This window comes from Mirounga leonina, unplaced genomic scaffold (genome assembly GCF_011800145.1).
Source record: "Mirounga leonina isolate KUSES-001 unplaced genomic scaffold, KU_Mleo_1.0 Mir_98, whole genome shotgun sequence".
Lineage (NCBI taxonomy): Eukaryota > Metazoa > Chordata > Mammalia > Carnivora > Phocidae > Mirounga > Mirounga leonina.
Genome location: NW_023270921.1, coordinates 5,675,705 through 5,692,959, shown reverse-complemented (window position 1 = coordinate 5,692,959; position 17,255 = coordinate 5,675,705). Strand labels below are relative to the sequence as shown.

The window sequence follows — 17,255 nt, the reverse complement described above, 5'->3', positions numbered from 1 at the left end:
ACTTATGATTAGAAAAGAAGGATGTACATCAAAATGTCTCTCTGGGTGGTAACCGTTCTCTTCTTTTTATTTGCCTGTATTTTCTCAATTTCCTATAACACCAAGATGTATAACTTTATAAAGAGAAAAATAAGAGTTTTTGTTTTAAAAAAAAGAATAGGAAAATAGGTATATTTGCATTACTTCTGCTTTCTACAAAAACCACTGCCTCATACTCCACTTACATTGTCATTATTAAAGGTTACATTTATTGGGAACTGGCCATTAACCAGTAGGATCACCGCCTCCAATCCTCACAACAGCTCTGTAGGTATCATTGTTATCCACAAACTGCAAATGAGAATATTGGGACCAGAGATTAAGTAATCTGCCAAATGTCAAAGTTTGTGAATGATAGGATGAGGATTCAAACTCAACCCATTCTGGAACCAAAGCCCAGGTGTATTCTCCTGCCTATTGCCTTTCTACTGCTGTGGTCACAGGGCAGGTATTTAGGACTTAATTTTACCTCTCTTTTCAGGATTCCCCAGAGTTCCTAAGTATTTTTGAGTTACAGATCCCTTTCAGAATCTGAGCTCTAGGAAAATGCACAGAAGTTTAAAATGCACTTAGGACAAACTTCTACCAGGCTCATCCATTGACCCATATTAGACCCTCAAAGTCAAACAAGGAGAACATCACAGACTAGCCAAGTTTCCGAGACAGATCAACAGGTAACCCAAGTAGTTGAATAAAGTTATTTAGTCAGCAGATGACCGGACAGTTAGGAACTGATAACAACTGTAGGTCAAGGGTAAGTACAAGTGAAACAAGGGAGTGAGCCAAGGTAAGTATAAACGAGGGTGGAAACCAACCAGACTGTTTCAGCAATTATAAGGATGGAGCCAAGGAACTGCCTTCTCTTTTGTGGCTTCACCTAGGACATGGGGTTTGGCAAGCCAGGAAAGGAAAGGCCTTCAACCAGGAAATGGAGACTAAGTCAACACTGGACACCAGTGACATGTGCTGAAGGGGGCCACTCAGTGCCGAATTTCTTACAGGGCCCCAATAGCACACGAATTACCCTGGCCTACCCCACTCTTTCCCATGTCTCTCTTTCCTAGTCAGTCAGGATGTCTTCTACACTCTTCTTCTTGCTTCTATGCCCACTCCCTTCTTTTTACTCTCTCAACCCCCATCCTAGACTCGTTCCTTTCCTCTGGGAGGATTGCAACAGCTTCCCTACTGACTTGCTAGCCCCAGACTCATCTTCCTAATGCTGGTGTTTGAAACCTCTTTGCCAAGTCCTCAGCGTGCATACCTTCAATGACAAGGGAGTGCACTATCTTCAAGGTAATCCATCTCTGGACGTTATGACAACTAATGGGGGTTGGATAACTACTATTAAATTGAACCCTATGAAATTGCTGTTTGTGCAGGACAAAAATAGTCAAATAGGGGCAATTTCATAGGGTTCAACTTAATATGCACTGGTTAATACATACCTTGGCACTGTACTATAAACTTTCTCAATCTCCACAACAGCCATGTAAAAGCATTCTAATTTTACAGATAAGCAAAGTGAGGTCCAGGAGAAATTGAATCATTTACACAAATAGTAAATGACAGGCCCAGGGGTCAGTCCCAGATCTGACTCCTGAGCTCCACCTCTTAAGCACTCTGGGTATTGCCTTCCTTTTCTTTCTTTTTTTTTTTTTTTTAAGATTTTATTTATTTTTTTGACAGAGAGAGACACAGTGAGAGAGGGAACACAAGCAGGGGGAGCGGGAGAGGGAGAAGCAGGCCTCCCGCGGAGCAGGGAGCTCAATGCAGGGCTCGATCCCAGGACTCTGGGATCATGACCTGAGCCGAAGGCAGACGCTCAACGACTGAGCCATCCAGGCGTCCCTGGGTATGGCCTTCTTATAATAACCTATACTTCTGTCCTACTAACTGGATCCTCTCTGAACAAACTGGCACACTCTCCACTCCCAACAGGCTTTCAGAGCTTCCTCTCAATGGAATATCCATGGTTCCTTCACTCTTGCTATGTACAAGAGGGATGAATGGTGGGAAGCCTGTGGAGACCTTTCACCCAGCACTGGAATTTGTGGCACGAATATGCCAACCATCCCCACCCATTCAAGTAGGTCCTGAATTTCAGAGTCCTAGTCTCTCCAAAAAAGTGCCTCACAAAACACCTTTCCAGAAATGCCTCTTCTTGACCCAGTTGGTTCCTTGCTTTGTCCTATTTCATTCCTCATTCCCCCCTTTTACCTCCAAACTCAGAGTCTTAAAATCACCTATGGACCCAGCAATTATACTCCTGAGTATATACCCAATAGAATTGAAAATATATGTCCCTATAAAGACTTGTGTGTGGATGTTCATAATAGCCACAAAGTGAAAATAACCCCAATGTCCATCAACTAATAAATAGATTTTTAAAAACCTAATAAATGGATAAACAAATATGTATATCTATACAGTGGAACATTATTTAGCCGTAAAGAGAAATGGAGTTCTGATACACGCTATACCATGGTTGAACCTTGAAAACATTATGCTAAGTGAAAGTAGTTGGACACAAAGGGCCACATATTGTATAATTCCATTTATATAAAATGTCCAGAAGAGACAAACCATTAGAGAAAATAGCTTAGTGGTCACCAAGAGATGAAAAAGATTAGCCATGGCATACCATAACAAATATACTAAAAACCACTGAATTGTACACTTTAAAATGGTGAATTTTTATGAATTATATCTCAATTTCAAAAAATTTTAAGTCACCTATGACGAGTCACCTAACCTTTCAAAACTTTTCACTTTCTTCCCCCATGAAATGTGGATCTTGGAGTAGAGATTATTCTAAGTAAATAGTTCCAGCTATTGTTTCAGAAGAATCCTCTAGCAAGGCTTGTGGTCAGGAATGGATCGATCAGCCATTCCTGGCCAGTCCTCCCTCACTCTGAGCCCATCTGGAGTCATGGATCCTGGAGTATTTGGGACACATTATTAGATGTTTTATGGATAGGGAAATCAACAAAACCTTGAGAGAAGACAGGACTTTTTCAAGGTCACAGAATGAATCAGTGGCATTCTGGGCCTAGAGTCCTGTTTTCTTCTTTCTAGTATGTGTTTCTTTTTTAGACTAGACTACAGAGAAAAATTTTTCCTAACCCTACTATTAGCCCCTGTTCCCAGTGAAAGAAACTTGAGATTTCCTTCCGCTGATATCTGAAATCAGGCCTACAAGCAAGTTAGGAGGTCACCTGCTGCAAATATAAGCTGATCTGTACCTACCCAACAATTAGAACTGAAATTTTTCAACAGGCTTGATTTCCTCATTCTGGCATACTGAAAAATGAGGTAAAAGTAGATTTCTTGCAGAACAGTTGCTTCCTAAGCCAGTTGCAACTAAGCCTAGTTGGTATATTATGAGAAAGCACCTCGGCTGGGCTTTTTTGGAGATTTTAAGAAAAAATAAAGTTTTACTTCTATCTTCAAAGAGCTTGAGTTTGATGAGAGAACAGATGTGCAGAAGTAATATAGCCTAGAATGTAGAAACTCCCATTGAAATGGAAGGAAACCAATAGCTTGTGGGTTCCAAATAGGAAAAGAGTTTAGTTGGGGCATCGAAGAATCCATGGAAGGAATGGCATTTGGACTGGGTGGAAGGGACAGGCAGAGGCACAGCAAGAATGAAGGTGCAAAAACCAGAAAGAATGAACATTTATTTTTTTGACAGAGAGAGAGACACAGTGAGAGAGAGAACAGGCGGAGTGGGAGAGGGAGAACAGGCTTCCCGCTGAGCAGGGAGCTTGATGCGGGGCTTGATCCCAGGACCCTGGGATTATGACCTGAGCCAAAGGCAGACGCTTAACGACTGAGCCACCCAGGCGTCCCTGGGTGTGGCTTTCTTATAATAACCTATACTTCTGTCCTCCTCCCTGGATCCTCTAGAGTGGAGCTTAGAGTTCTTGTTGAAAAATTGTGAAAAACACGGCAGAAAGAGTATTAGGGCCACATTCTGCGTTAATGCCAGGATTAAGAAAAATTGCTTACCTTCTGAGGGGAGGAGTGGGGGTAAGAACAGTCTCATATACTCTGGTATAGCCTTGGAGAGCAAAAGTAGCATTATTTATCCAAATGATTAGAGAGCTGTGAGCTCTTTGGCCCAGGATCCCACTTCTAGGTATTTTTACTAAGAAATATAATGATGTTCATTACAGCATTGTTTATAATACTAGAAAATTACAAACAACCTATATGTCTAACTGTAGAGCAGTGGTTCTCAACACAGGTGGTTTTTTTTTTTTTAATATTTTATTTATTTATTTGAGACAGAGAGAATGAGGGAGAGAGAGCACATGAGAGGGGGGAGGGTCAGAGGGAGAAGCAGGCTCCCCGCCGAGCAGGGAGCCTGATGCGGGACTCGATCCCGGGACTCCAGGATCATGACCTGAGCCAAAGGCAGTCGCTTAACCAACTGAGCCACCCAGGCGCCCTCAACAGAGGTGGTTTTGACCCCAGGGGACATTTGGAAATGTCTGGATTCATTTTTGGTTGTCACAACTTGAAGAATTCTAGTCTAGTAGGTGGAGGCCAGGGATGTTGCTGAACATGCTACAATATATGAGACAGTCTCCACGACAAAGAGTTACTGGGCCCAAAATGTTGACAGTGTCAAGGTTGACAATATGTATGTATTCTTTATATTTATACGTAAATCTTTAAAATATATATTAAATCTTATAAATAATATATATTTTAATATTTTCCTGGAGAATATATATTTATATATTCCATATATTTAAAAATATCCAAAAATTATTGCAATGGTAATATCTGGGATTACATTTAATTTCAATATCTTTCCTTTGTGTCTTCTTGTCTTTTCTAAATTGTACTCAAGAATATATAGGGGTTTTTATTTTGTATGAGTCAGGGTTCTCTAGAGAATTGGCTCACGTGGTTATGGAGAAGTCCCACAATCTGCCGTCTGCAAACTGGAGAAGCAGGAAATCCACTGGTATAATTCAGTCTGCGTCCAAAGGCCTGAGAACCAAGGGGCCAAAGGTGTAAGTCCTGGTCTGAATCTGAGGACCAGGGGTGCCAACACCCAAGGGCAGGAGAAGATGGGATGTCCCAGTTTAGGCAGAGGGCACATTCACCCTTCCTCCACCTTTCTATTCTAGTGAGGCCCTCTACTGATTGGATGAGGCCCACCTACGCTAATGAGGGTGATCTGCATTATTTACCCTACTGATTCAAATGACAGTCTCTTATAAAAACACCCTCATAGACACACCAGGAAGTAATGTTTTACCAGCTATCTGCGTATCCCTTACCCTGTCAAGTTGGCATATGAAATTAACCATTCCAGACTTACAATTAAGACAATTATTTTACTGAGCATCAAGAATGTGCCAGGCAGCACTGCAAGGCCTAGGGAATCAGTCCTGGCAGGTCCCCACCTCATGCAACTCACAGTACAGATGTGAAGACAAACAACAGACAAAGAAACGAAAAACAAACAAGATCATTTCTAATAGTAATAAATGCAACAGAAGAAATAAATAGGATGATGTGACAGGCAGGACCTGGAGAGGGTACTACTCGGGATAAGGTGACAAGGGATTACTAGCTTGAGCTGCAACCTTGAGGCTGAGAAGGAGCTGGTGTGCAGAGAGCTGGGGAAGAGCATTCCAGACAGAGGGCTCACGTTATTTATGGTGAGAATGTAGAAATTCAGGTTGCTGCATGGCCTGGCAGGCCAAGGAGTCACCTGTGAACACGGTGCTGATTGGGCACAATACTCTAAGACTTTAGGACACACTACAATAAAGGAAGTAATCTACTTTCCGTTGAAGTTCATTGGCAAATTTCAGGGTGCCAGCAACAGTCTATTAGCCTGTATTCCACAGTATTTACAACATAGAGACACCAGGCTTTCACAGGTATATTCACGGAAATGAAAAGTACATTTCATCAGAAAGAAAATGTTCTCCTCCCCTAGTGTACTAGAGGGTACTTCAGGGAAGATTCTGGTATTTCAAGATTCAAAAAGAGCCGAGAGCAGATACACTACGTGTGCATTTCTGACTGACAATCCAAAAAGATACAGATTGTATCCAGAAAAAACCACATTAAAGTGCCAAGAGAAAGATGGGGGCGGTGGGGGAGGGAGGTTTAAGGGAAACAGATTTTAAAAGCAAGCCTCTACAGAAAGGACAGAAACAAAAATGCTCCTTAAAGGTTACCTCTGAGTAGCAAGATTATGGGTGATTTTAATGATCTTTGTGTATTTTCTACAGTGAACATGTATTTTTGTCATAAAAGAAAAAATGTGAACAGTGTTGTTGTTTTAAGATTTTTATTTATTTATTTGACAGAGAGGGACACAGCGAGAGAGGGAACACAAGCAGGGGGAGTGGGAGAGGGAGAAGCAGGCTTCCCGCCGAGCAGGGAGCCCGATGCGGGGCTCGATCCCAGGACCCTGGGATCATGACCAGAGCTGAAGGCAGACGCTTAAGGACTGAGCCACCCAGGCGCCCCAGCGGTGTTATTTTTAGGAGGGCCGCTGGAATTCTAAAATGAAAGGGTCGTTGACTTCTAAAGCTGGGAAAGACTTTGAGGCAGATTCTGAAATCGGGGCTGTAGGTGCCAGACCTGTAATGCACACAGGGAAGCAGGCTGAATGGTGAGCAGGCGCGGTGAGGCCGTTCTGGGGAGGCCCTGGGAAAGGGGGCACAGAAGGGTGGGGGGAGGGGCAGGGGGATGGGAGCCGGGCAGGCAGTCCCTCTCAGCTCTAGCCATGCCTGCCAGGGAGGAAAGTGGGCCCGGAGTTGTTAGATCTTCCGATTCTCCAAGAGCAGCTGAACAAATCTCCTAAACAGCGTAGGTAGTCTTCTGTGTCAAACGTTGAAGAAAAACACACCTACAATAGCGGGTCGTCCCTGCGCTGCCCGTTTGGCAGTCTCTGCTTGGGGATTGTTTTTAGTTTTGCCCACCTCCTGCTCTGTCTAGAAATCCCTTCTCAGCTCTCAGGCCAAGGTGAAAAGGAAACTCTCACCTTCTCCCATCTGGGGCCTGGCGGCATCTGGAACCTTCTGATCCTCATAATCCTTGCTCTCGGGGAATATTAATGATTTAATCTCCCGAGCTCTCTCCTTCCCCTCTGCAGCCATAGCGGCGAGATCTACAGGCCAGACCCATAGAAGCCCAGCTTGACACGAAACACCTCCCGACTCCGTCTTGCCACGAACTATAAACCTTCCCTGGGAAGGCCAGCTGGAGCTACTTCTCCACCGAAGTAGCCAGTGGGATTCCAGCCATGGGCGAGGTGACGGCGGAGCAGGTGGAGAAGTTCCTGGACTCGAATATCATGTTTGCCAAACGGTACTACAACCTCCACTACCGGGCCAAGGTCATCTCAGACCTGCTGGGAGCCAAGGAGGCAGCCGTGGACTTCAGCAACTACCACTCGCTGAGCAGCGTGGAGGAGAGTGAAATCATCTTCGACCTCCTGCGGGACTTCCAGGAAAATCTGCAGATGGAGAGATGCATCTTCAACGTCATGAAGAAGCTGTGCTTCCTCCTGCGGGCAGACCGCATGAGCCTGTTCATGTACAGGGCCCGAAATGGCATCGCAGAGCTAGCCACCCGGCTCTTCAACGTCCACAAGGATGCTGTTCTTGAGGAATGCCTGGTGGTGCCCGACTCGGAGATTGTGTTCCCCCTGGACATGGGTGTGGTGGGTCACGTCGCGCACTCTAAAAAGGTCACCAACGTCCTCAACACAGAAGAGGTATCCTCTTCCCCATAAGAATGGGGGGCAGGGAGGCATTATTCCTGGGGTCTTGGGGGGTGCAAGTGGGGTGGGGAGCTGCTAGCCATTAATACTGGGCTGGTCACAGTTTGGCACTTCTCTTAATTTATTTACTTATAACATTTTATTTGGGGAAAAAATCCAAACCTAACAGAAGGGTTTAAAAATAGTACAAACAACTATGTATCTTTCATCCAGATTCACCAGTTGTTCACTCCTTGCCACATTTGTTTTATCTCTCCATTTTTTCTGACCCATTTGGGAGTCAAGAGTAGACAATGTGTTGTGTATTTCCAGAACAAGGACATTTCTTATGTAGCCACCACTGTGGATACATATTCAGGAAATGTAGCATTGATGCAATACTATTACCTGATAAACAGTGCAGATTCAGTTTTTGCCATTCGCCTCAATTACACCCAGATAGCGCTATCTCTTTAGTCCCCTCAAATCTGAAACAGTTCCTCAGCCTGTCTTGTTTTCCACGATGCTGAGGTTTTTGAAGAGAGCAGGCCAAATACTTTGCAGAAGTGTCCCTCCATTTGGGCTTTGTCTGTGTCTTCATGATTAGATTCAGGTCGTGCGTTTCTATCAGGAGTATCCTAGAGGTGATGGTGTGTTTATCTTTGTGCATTACATCAGAAGATATATGATGGCGGTGTGTTTCATTACTGGAAATGTTAATAGGACCACTTGGTTAAGCGCTTGGCTCTTGTTTCTGAGTCCAGCTTTCCATGGGATTCTACTGGCAGCTCTGATAAAGACCTCTTTGATCACCAGGACAAAACACTTCATACAGATCCCCCCAAGGCTCTCTGCCCCTGGGGCCAACTCCTAGTTATCCTTTGGATCTCAACTTATAGGTCACTTCTTCCGGGAGGCCCTCCCAGATCCCTCTGTCACAGTTTCCTTCCTAAAACCATTTATCATAATAAGCCTGGGGGCCAGGGACCATGCCTGCCTTATTCTCCACTTTATCCTAGCAAATGTGTGGCACAAAGCAGAAGCTCTGTCAATACTCGGCATAAAAGACTCACCCTCAGGTAATTATACTCAATTCCTTTAACCCCTGTCTTGCCCAAAAGAATGTTTGCCCCATGATAGCAGGGCCCAAGCCTGGTCAGCAGCACTGACCAAACCAGGAGCCTGTGTTCAGGCATTTCCAAGATGCAGCCTGGACATTTTGTGACTATGCTCGCCTTACCTTTGGCCTTATTTCAGATTAAGAGTCATAAGGTTAAAAGGGGAGAGAGGAGGCTCCAGAAATTATCTCATCCATCTGCCTTATTTAATGGCTGAGGAGCCTAGAGTCAGGAGAGCTCAAGAAGGGGCTTGCCCAAAGTGACCAAGGAATTAGGGCAAGGCCAGGACTTCCAAACCACAAACGCAGGAACTTGAACGGATTGTCTTTTATCTTGCTTTGACTTGGGTTCCTTGGCAAGATAAGAAGCACAGACTTCGACCTCTGTGGGAGATGGTTTTCTCTAAATCCACTGGGTTGGATCTCCCATGGGGCTCATCTTTCCCTGTTTCCCCTTGGACATCCAAGGGTAGGAGGATGGTTGTGCATTCAGGGGGCTTTAAACTAGACTGGAGTCTGTTCTCCCTTCAACTCTCTCTAGACTTTAATTGTAGCCCACATGGATCGCCACAGTCTTATAACGTAACAGATTATCCCTGTTTCACAGGTGGTAAAACTAAAACCCAGAAAGGTTAATAACTTGCTCAGAGCCACTCTGACAGAAAGTGACAGAGCAGGTATTTGAACCCAGGCACTCTGGCCTTGTGCCCACACTTTTCACTGCTCTGTTATTCTGTACTTCTGCCTTATCTACAAAATGAGGGCATTGGACTGGATGCTGTTTCCTAGTGGTCATTCTAAATCATATAGCAGAGAATGAAGAGGTTAAGCTTTGAGGTCACATCTGGGTGTGAATCATGACTCTGTGACTTTCTAAGAATAGTGCCTTGGTGTATTGTTGAGTCTGCCTGGGCTCACTTCCTAATTTATAAAATGGGGCAATGGGGCGAGAATACCTACTGCGCAGTGTTGTTGTAGGATCAAAGGAGCAAATTATTTCCCGTCTAGCAAGGTTCTTGGCACATTGTAGTGACTGCTATTGGCCGCTCCCACTCCTTGTTGTTATTATTACTCTTCTGTTGTTAAGGATCTTTTCTAAGGGGTGGCTGCTGTACCAGGTCAGTGTAGGATTTGGAGAAGAATCCAGTCCTGCCCTTCTGGAGCTTTCAGTTTAGAATTTGTTGGTGGGAAAAACAAAAGAGAGGTGCTAAGAGTTTCTGTCGATCCTGGTGTTGAGGGACTGAGGATGTAGGCAGGTGCTCTGATGCTGACGTACCCTGGTCTAAGAGTTTGCTGAGCCTCTATGCTAAGGGAACGCCTGCTATTTCCTGCTCAAACCCAAAGTTCACTCTGGAAGGAATGCCTGAGCTTCCCTGGAAGCTTTCAAGCCTGGGTCAGTCTCTGGCTGGTGACTCAGGCCAGGGTGAAGTTCGTCCAGGCCAGCAAGCCCTGGTAATCAGCATCTGCCTGTGTTTGCCCTTCCTTGAGGAATCTTGCTCTACTTGGGACTCTGGATAGTGACTGGAGGCTGGGGGAAGGACGAGGAAGATGGTATAGACTGAGGTCTGGGTTGACCCTGCACCATCAACAAGTGATAGCCTTCAGCACCCTCAAAACACTTGGGCCATGGTTACAGTCACTGGATTTTTGAAATGTGAAACCATGAATGAAGAAGTTTCCCAGGGTTGAAATATAACTCCCCATGTCCTAGCAAATTCCTGCTCAACCTAGGGATCGCCTCAGGGAAACTTGCCATTAGGAGCCAGGATTCCCAGTAAAATTTAAACTTTAGGTAAACAAAGAACAATATTTTAGTATAAGTATGTCCCATGCAATATTTAGGATATACTTGTACTTTAAAAAGTATTTATTTACTTGGAATTCAAGTTTAACTAGGCGTCTTGTGTTTATTTGCTAAATCTGGCAACCCTACTAGCCCTTCAATATTTGTGTGTGTTTTATTCTTTCTCCTTTCTCCTTAGGAAAGCCCACAAAGCCTGCCTGTTTCTGTCTGGTTTATTCACCTGGGACAGAGTGGGTCCTTATTACAGATTATTGCATGAATTAATAAATGATGACCCTTGCCAGTTGGCTGTGATATTGTGATTTATAAAAAGAAATATTTATTTGGTCTTTGTCCTGGTTCCTGACACAGAACTCTTAAGACTCTTACCATTTCCTAAGTGATAGGAGCATCTGACACAGAGCTGCTAAATTCTTTGGAATTTCCTGTCTGGTAGACGGTTTTTTGTTCTTGTGAGATGACTTTTGGCGGGCTCCTCGATGGAGCCAATCACCAGAAAGATGAAGCCATGATTAGAAACTTGGAACTTTCAGCCCACCTCCCCATTCTCTGACAACAGGAAATGGGCTGGAAATGGAGCTAGTAATCAATCATGCAGATGTGATGAAGGCTTCATAAAAATCCCCAAAAGGACAGGGTTCAGAGAATTTCTGGGTTGGTGAGCACAGGCACATGCCAGGAGGGCGGCACACCTCAACTCTAGGGGCCAGAAGTGCCTGCTCTCAAGACCCTTTTGGATCTCACCCTATGTATCTCTTCACATGACAGTTTATCTGTATCTTTTATTATGTCCTTTATCATACAATAAACCTATAAATGTAAGCATTTCCCTGAGTTCTGTTAGCTGTTCTGGCCAATTATTGAACCCAAGGAGGGGGGTCTTGGGATCCTGCTCTAGCCAGCCTGTCAGAAGTATAGGTGACCAACTGGGACTTGTGATTGGCATCTGAAGTGGGGACAGTCTTGTGGGATTGAACTCTTACCTGCAGGGTCTGACGCTGACTCTCGACAGATGGTGTCAGAACTCAACTGAACTGTTGGATGGTCAGCTGGTGTCAGAAAAGTGGTCAGTGTGGGAGAGACACCTAATATCTGGTGTCAGAGTGATGTGAGTGTGTTACTAGTGTGAGAGGAAAGGAGAACAGGGAGTTTTTCCAACACATGACAATTCCCATTTCTGAAGACTGAACCTGAGAGCACATTTCCAGAGACTCTCACAGCTGTTGTCCTTCCCTGTACGTGAGACCCGGAACCTAGCATGCTAGACTGGAAGGAAGCCTCAAGGAGGACTCGGTCCAACACTCTGATTTTACCAAAGGGCAAACTGAGGCTCAGAGAATCTTCAACTACTGATAATATACTGATTGACCCCCTGAAGCCTCAGAGAACAAGTCCCTCCCCCCATTCACCCATCCTGTGGGGACATCCTTCACATTATGATTTGAATTGTGGGTTCATGTTTTACATGATGTTCCCACTGCCCTGTGAGAACCCAGTGAGGACAGCCTCTTCCTTCTTATTGGTCTTGGCATATCCAGTGCTTTTCACAGAGCCTGTGTTCAGTAAATATGAATGAATCAATGAATCAATCAATCAATCAGTGTATCAGTATATAAACCAGTGAATGAATGGCTGTCCCACTTGTCAGCAAGGGAGTTGTCTACAGAAGAGGGAAGGTTCTATGTGACAGGGCTGATGTGAGAGTTAATGAGATAACAGATTAAGTCATCAGGCTCGGGGCTGCGTATATCATTATTGCTCCATAAACAGTAAATCTCACCATGGGACACAGAGGAGCTTGACACCATGAAGGTTTGAAAAGAGGAACTGGGATTTCCAAGAATGAGAAGCTGTCTTACGTTGCATTGGAATAGAATCTAACCTGTTCACAGTGGCCTCCGAGGCTCAGCCAGATGGGGCTCCTGCCCACCTGTTGGACTTCCTTGCCCTCCACTCTCCCTCTCCCTCACTCTGCTTCAGCTACACTGGTCTTTCTGTTTCTCAGATGGGCCAACTTACTGCCCCCTCCTGGCCTTTGCACTCGCTGTGCTCCCTGCTTAGAATGCGTTCCACCCACCTGGCTTCCCTGAAACTTCAGCTCTCAGCATCACCTCTAAAGAGAAGCCTCCCTTGTTCACTGCTGCAGCCTCAGGGTCTAGAACAGTGCCTGGCATAAGGCACTCCATGAATGCTCACTGGGTGAATGAATGACTCTGGGCTTTCCCTAAGTGGGGCATCTGATTCCCAGGACTTTAAAATAAACAGTTTGAGCTAAATGGCTTCTAAGGCCCCCCTGCTTCTGATAACCTGAGGTTCTGTGACATGGCTGTGTAGAATACTTTCTATGCTGAAAGTATGAGGATGGCAATGATTGTGCGAACACCAGTCAGCTGGCAGCTGTATTATTTGTGAGAGAGTTCTGGGGCTTCTCAGTGGAAAAGAGGGTTCTGGTGGATTTAGTAACATCTGTTTCAGAGGCAGGTAAGGCCCAAGTATTGTCTTCCTTGATAGAAGTGAATATTGTAAGACAGAACGGCTTAATGAAATGAATCCAAGCATGCCCCACCCAGGCCTGGGTTTAGGGATTTATCAGTGTCCTTAGAGAATGACATAGAAACGCTTCATGACTAATGCCTCTTCAGAGATTTTGCTTAATCCTCAGATGCTAGTTCAAGTAGAGCTCTACAGGCTTCTCTTAATTCCTGTACCCTTCACCTGGTTTGAGACACCTTCACTGACAACAGTGTTGTTGCCTGTCTAATCCTACCCTGACTAGAAGAAATCCATAGATTCGGAGCATCATGCTCTGCATTTCTCTATCGTGGGAAAGGTTCTGCACACTCAATTCTAGAAAAGCTGTGTGAATCGCCTCTATGAAATACACTTCCTTTCTCAGAACAGCATGAACTGTGCATATTTGGGCTGGCTTGTGTCCCAAGCAATGCCGATGGTTGGGAAAACTCATAGTGCTACCAAGAAACAGAAAGGTGGATTCTTTCGGATTTAAGACAACAATTCAGGCTCTGTCTCCTCTTTCTGCCCTGGGCTGGCCTCCCAGGCTGCTTTAGGGGTGGGGTGCCGGGATGTGTACTCCTCTGTACTCCCACAGCTTTGAGCCGAGCCTTAGGTCCTGTATTACTATTACTGATTTGTCTATGAGTTGGCCTGAGCCTTAGTCTCCCTTGTATCCCTCGCACTCAGCGTAAGGCCTGACACACAACGGGGCTTCCATTAAGACCTGTGAGAGAGGGATATCCATTGGACTGATTGTGTGGTGCTAGAACCGAATTGCTCAAAAAGCTGGAAGTACCAAGTTCTTTTGTTGGATGACCTGAACTCAGGTCTAACCTTACCAAGGCTTCCCTTAAAGGCAGCAGAGCTGAGGGCAGGTTCTGGAGTCATACATACACACACACACACATACACGTAGCAAGTCACATTAACATTCTGGAGTCTCAGTTTCCCTTTGCAGAGAATGGGCTACCAGCAGTCCCCATCTCATAGGATTAAAGTGAGCTGATATAAGTAAAACACCACACGTGAAACCTGCTAGCAATTGTGATTATTATACTCACTAAAGTCTTTTCTTCACTCAAGTTTCTATTTCTAAACCCCCTCCCCATTCAAAGTCAGCCCCCCCATCCTCAGGCCCCCACAGAGCTTTGCTTGCATCTCCTCCACAGTCCTTAGTAAGTTGTAAATCAGACTTTCTCCTCCTGGATTTTGGAGGCTTCCAGGGCAGAAATCACCCCTGATTGCATTGCCCTTGCTGAATGGAAGTCGATGGAAATGACTTCATTCTCTTTTCAAAAGATAATAGCATGTCCCCTCCTCCCACCTCCTACCAGGGGCACATGGGGCTCTGGGCTGTTTTACTATCTTTGCTCTTCCTCTGCTCACCCATGCCTGTCTCTGCCTTCCTTCAGGATGAGCATTTCTGTGACTTCGTGGACACCCTCACAGAGTACCAGACCAAGAACATCTTGGCTTCCCCCATAATGAATGGGAAGGATGTGGTGGCCATAATCATGGCTGTGAATAAAGTGGACGGGCCCCACTTCACCAAGACAGATGAGGAGGTAAGAATGCTTTAGAAACTGCTGGGGTGGTCATGCCAGCAGGTGTCCCAGCTCAAGAAGTCCCCTGAACCTTGTTACTTGGTCTGGCCTTGACTTCCCCATCTGTAAGATAAGGGTATTAGTGTGATGCTCTCTGAGGGAGACAGGACAGGGTAATGGTTAGGATGTGGGGCTCTGGAGCCAGGAGTACAGGGATAATTGTCCTGGCTCTGCTAATACCTAAATGTTTGACTTGGGAAAGTTACATAATTTCTTTAAACCTCAGGGGTTTTTTGTTTGTTTGTTTGTTTGTTTTTGTTTTAAGTAGGCTCCACACCCAACATGGGGCTGGAACTCAGGACCCTGAGATCAAGAGTCAGATGCTCTACCAACTGAGCCAGCCAGGCACCTCTAAGCCTCAGTTTTCTTATCTGTAAAATGGGCCTAATTTTACAGTATCCATCTCTCAGGGTACTTGTGATGATCAGATAAGATAACATACCTAAATGACTTATCACAGGGACTGCAAACTCAATAAATAGTAGCAATTTTTCATTAATACGTCCTATGAACATTGACATTCTACATTCTATGAGTTTTACACTCTTACAATGCACCATTTTATGAGTCAGCATTCCATGATCCATCTGCTCAAATCGCCTCTGCTGCTTTTAAAATATTCAAATATTTGCTGATGGCAGAAGTGGCCAGAGGAGGGATTTCTCCTTCTCATCTATTTCCCCTCATGCTGTTTGATTTCTAGATTCTTCTCAAGTACCTCAATTTTGCAAATCTAATCATGAAGGTATACCACCTGAGTTACCTGCACAACTGTGAGACTCGGCGTGGCCAGGTAAAGGGCTTGGCTCAAGGGAATGGACTGGGCATGTCTTTTTATTGATGCATTGATGTAGTCAGGTTGGAAAGGCAGTGGTTGATAAAAGTGTCTGGGAACCATCATGGAGTCTCTGCCCAGCATCCCAATGCTAATGAGGTAGCCATGTTTGTAAAGCTGTATCCCAGAGGGATTATATGCATAGTTTTCAAGTCAGGCAATTTAGATTAAGTTGTTTACCAACATTAAGTCATTTACCAACTCTAAGACCCTGGGCAAATCACTTCCTCTATCTGAGCCTCAGTGTCCCCCATTTGAAAAGTGAGGCTATTATTGATTGGTTCCACCCTCAAAAAAATTATTGTCAATAGCAAATGAGATAATGCACTTGTGTTCAATCAATGTTCGTTATTATTATTCTTGTTAACAATTTATGAAATGAAAGAAATGGAAAGAGTTGGACCCAATATAAGCTGGTCAGTTACTTCAGCTCTCTGGGCCTCAGTTTCTCCATCTGTAAAATGGGGATAATTATCCTGTCTCTGTCTCTGGGTTATTGTGAGCCGCTGCTTTGTGCCTTAGAAACTTTGACTCTGTTTTTGTGTTTTGTTAAGATACTGCTGTGGTCTGGGAGCAAAGTCTTTGAAGAGCTTACAGACATCGAGAGGCAGTTCCACAAAGCCCTATACACAGTCCGAGCCTTCCTCAACTGTGACAGATATTCTGTGGGGCTCTTAGACATGACCAAGCAGAAGGTAAGAAGGCTTCAGAAACAGACCCCTCCAAGAACAGGTTAAACATACAGTGGAACCCGGACTTGTGTCGCACATTCAGTTCACAGGGAAGAGGCAGGGAGGATGTGGCTGGTTGCGAAAGGTCTTCACAGGTCTTTCATACTGAAGAGTGGAGTACCAACCTTTAAAGGGGAAAAGTCGACCTAGGGCACAAGTGAGTGAAAACAACCTGGTCTTCCCTGGTCCGTGGGAAAAGAAAAAAGCATATGTGAGAAGGCTTGATGAGGTGGTGAAGGTGAGTGATAAAGAGGTTCTATGTAGGGTGCAAGCCAGAAAGAAGAAAGTTGCCAAAACTTCAGGAATTCTCAGAAAATGCACTCAAAGGTGGGCATAAACCTTCCTCATGGTCTGTCAAGCCCACAGCCCATCTGGGCAGTTAAAGTAGAGGCAGATGTTTGGATCTGGTCCCTTTGGATGCTCAGGGGGCAGATCTGCAGAGGCAAAGGACACACAGACAAATACAGCCCCCTGCAGTATTTTTCAGCCAGGTTTTCCCCAACCAATTCCCCGCATTTTTCTTTCTCTACCTGTCTCCGCTTCCTGCAACTAATCATTTTCTGCCTTGGAATAGAGTTCTAGAGTTATCTAGATTTGTGATTTCTTACCCCAAAGAGCCAAGATCCAGGATTCCTGTCAGTTTCATTTTGTAGGGCCTTATGCTGAGTGTGGTGCACTGACCAATGCAGACCCTCCAAATATTTGGTTTAATGATTAAAGAACTGCAGAATCTGGAGTTGGAAAAGACCTTGGGTCTAGTCCAGAGGCTCCTAGACTTGAATCAGAATCTTCTAAGGAACTGTTTAATAGATGTTAGACCATATTTCCTGATAGTCGCTTTTTTTTTACTTAATTTTTTTTTTTTTAAGATTT

General features: G+C 44.7%; 1 protein-coding gene across 1 annotated transcript in view; it reads left to right on the top strand.

Annotated features, from left to right (window-relative positions):
- Nucleotides 1–7,200: 7,200 nt before the first annotated feature.
- LOC118006696 (rod cGMP-specific 3',5'-cyclic phosphodiesterase subunit alpha-like) overlaps nt 7,201–17,255 on the top strand; it is a 57,698-nt gene continuing 47,643 nt past the window's right edge. The window contains exons 1-4 of the mRNA XM_034999469.1: nt 7,201–7,792; nt 14,625–14,777; nt 15,520–15,609; nt 16,206–16,346. Coding sequence (XP_034855360.1) covers nt 7,319–7,792; nt 14,625–14,777; nt 15,520–15,609; nt 16,206–16,346 — 858 coding nt within the window. The 5' untranslated portion in view covers nt 7,201–7,318. The remainder of the gene's footprint in view (nt 7,793–14,624; nt 14,778–15,519; nt 15,610–16,205; nt 16,347–17,255) is intronic.